General features: G+C 45.4%; 1 protein-coding gene across 1 annotated transcript in view; it reads left to right on the forward strand.

The window, feature by feature from the left end:
• LOC117957214 (ATPase family AAA domain-containing protein 2-like) overlaps positions 1–2,996 on the forward strand; it is a 22,821-nt gene that overhangs the window by 8,037 nt on the left and 11,788 nt on the right. The window contains exons 10-12 of the mRNA XM_034892811.1: positions 12–224; positions 786–945; positions 2,767–2,857. Coding sequence (XP_034748702.1) covers positions 12–224; positions 786–945; positions 2,767–2,857 — 464 coding nt within the window. The remainder of the gene's footprint in view (positions 1–11; positions 225–785; positions 946–2,766; positions 2,858–2,996) is intronic.

A 2,996-nucleotide genomic window follows, 5' to 3' on the forward strand; every position in this document is an offset into this window, starting at 1 on the left:
CGTGCGTGTGTGTGCGTGCGTGTGTGTGCGTGCGTGTGTGTGCGTGCGTGCGTGCGTGCGTGCGTGTGTGTGTGTGCGTGTGTGTGCGTGTGTGTGTGTGTGTGTGTGTGTGTGTGTGTGTCTCTCTTTCTCCAGGCGTATCAGATGCGTCCGTCCATCATCTTCTTTGACGAGATCGACGGCCTGGCTCCGGTCCGGTCCAGCAGACAGGACCAGATACACAGGTCAGAGCAAACCAACTCAGAAATAGTTCCTGAACATAGAAATAAAACAAATAGAAAGGCCATTTCCACTCAAATCAGCGGCAGCCAGTGTTATGTTTACCACTAGTATTATTAATATTATTATTATTGATATTAGTTGCAGGCGGAAGCACACCATCATAACGTTTACATTCTCATATGGACCCCCTCGAAAACGAGATGGTACATCTCAAGGGGTTATCCTGATAGCGAGAATTTAAAGAATAAACCATCTTCCAGGAAGTTTCATGGTCAATGAACCTCATTTTTGAGTTTCAAAAGCAGAAATATGCTATAAAATTGAATCCTTCATTATGCTTGAGAAGAGCATCAAATGGAACCATCCATGTTCATTTTTGGCAATTTCTGATGTAGACATTTTTTTAAAAATGGGTCAACAGGAGCGTTAAGGAGATTTCAGTGAGATTCTCTTTGAACCTGGATCAGCTGTTGCACAGACTGCCTAATCGGCCATTATGAAGGCGTAGAGTAGGAGGAGTGGATTTCATTTCCTTGTCTCTTGTCTTCATGTCCGTCCTGCAGCTCCATCGTGTCGACGCTCCTGGCTCTGATGGACGGGTTGGACAGCCGAGGCGAGGTCGTCGTCATCGGAGCGACGAACCGCCTGGACTCCATCGACCCGGCGCTGCGACGGCCCGGGCGCTTCGACAGGGAGTTCCTCTTCGGGCTGCCTGACCGAGAGGTGACGCCCTTTCCATGGGTCTCATGATGTCTGCACCTTGTAATTCATGAGCTCATGTACACATTCAGTAGCGCTTGTTATCATGTTGGTTTGTTTACAGATCCATCCCAAATCCAGCGTACATAAACAACATGTTTTCACTTAAAGGTGAACGACCCTTTTTCTTATGTCTTTCTCTGTAAGTTACTGATAGGAACAAAAATCTTTGAAATTGGTCCATTATTAACACCGGCGGCCACAGAGCGGACTGCAATGTGCATTTTAAGGGTCTGCGTCGTCAATTTGGTTCACTAACAGTGCTGTTTGTGTTGCTAAAAGGCTCAGATTATTACTCTAAGTGTCTGACAACATTATAGAAAGGATCCTTACAACGAGAGGCTTTTTTAAAGTCTCTTTGAGACCTTTCTGTTTAACCAGAAATAGCTCTGAAGATGCTAGCACTGAACCCACCAGACTCCATTAAAAAAAACAATACTTTAAGCGCGTATAGAGCCGACGTGTTTTCACATTTAAATCGCGAGACTGTGTTTATTTCAACCAAAACTAGAGTTGAGATGGTCGGTTAAGTGGAAAGACGACCCCCAAAACTGCTTCTCACAGTTTAATTATGTTTCTTTGCACTTTGAATGAAGTGTATTTTACGATGATAAAATTACTGTTTATTTACATGGAGTCTGGTGGATTTAGCAAATGCAATTTTGTAGATGTTTTTATGTTTTAAAAAAAAGATTTTACTCTTTAACAGAAAGGTCGCCCTCCTTAGAAATCCTCTCCATGATGTTGTCAGACACTTAATGATAATCTGAGTCTGTCAGCAGCAAAACGAGCACCTTAGGGAAGGTAAATACAAGCTGGACTGTTGTCCTATTGACTTCCATCGAAGCTTGTTTCTCCGCTGCCGACTGCTGCGATCTCTCTTAACACGTTTGTGCCGGATGCTTCGAGCCGACACATCACATCTACCGCCTGTTACTGCATGGCCAACTCTGAGCCTCCTGCCGGCTGCTGCGTGGCGCAGCATTCTGTATTCGCCGTCTTTTCATGACGCGTGCAGCAGAGAACGCACCGTCATTGGTTCAAATGCACAGGAGGCGGGTCTTGTTGGCTATTTAAAGCCACGTGACCACCAAAATGTACCGCGGTTTGCTGAAAAACACGTCAATCAACCAGACGCACAGGTGCGTTTGTTTATGAATGTTTGAGAGACGAGCGAGAAAATGTCTCCGACGGAGGAGGAGTTAGACAGCGAGGGCAGGGACGTTGAGGTGGAAGATAGTGAGGAGTTTGGGAGGGAGGACGTGGGAGATGATGATGATGATGATGATGATGATGATGAAGTGCTGGATGATCCTTTGCGCAACGCAGTAACCGGCGGTAGATGTAACGTGTCGGCGCGAAGCATCCGGCACAAACGGGTTAACGCCAGACCAATGTCAGAGGTTGTTGTTCCCATCAGTCACTCAGACACAAAAACATAGGAACATAGGGTTAAAAAAAGGGTACTTACCCTTTAATGCTTAAAATTAGAGTCTGAATGTTCTTATCTTCGGTCAGCTCGTAGGGTCGCGTCATTTACTCGAATACTCTGGCTTTAAAACGAGGAAGACACGCTGCTAGTCCAGGTTGGTTCGGCTGTGAGAGATTCATTCATTCTCGCTTTATTTTCCCAACGCTTTTGAACTGTAATTCTCGGTAAAACCCTTTCCTGTTTGATCTTTTCTTTTTTTCTATGTTTTCATTTTATTGTCATTTTGGCGCGAGACTCGTGTTTGTGCGTGTACACGGCGTGTGAACAGCTGTTTTCTCCCGGTTGTGTTCCAGTCCCGTAAAGAGATCCTGAGAATCCACACCAGGCGGTGGAAACCGCGTCCGTCGGAAGACTTCCTGGACGAGCTGGCCGAGAAATGTGTCGGTAAGAAACACCGCACGGCTGCTTCAAATGGAGAGAGAAGTAGTATCTAGTACTGTAGAGAAGTATCTAGTACTGTAGAGAAGTATCTAGTACTGTAGAGACATATCTAGTACTGTAGAGAAGTATCTAGTACTGTAGA

This window comes from Etheostoma cragini, chromosome 14, assembly GCF_013103735.1.
Source record: "Etheostoma cragini isolate CJK2018 chromosome 14, CSU_Ecrag_1.0, whole genome shotgun sequence".
Lineage (NCBI taxonomy): Eukaryota > Metazoa > Chordata > Actinopteri > Perciformes > Percidae > Etheostoma > Etheostoma cragini.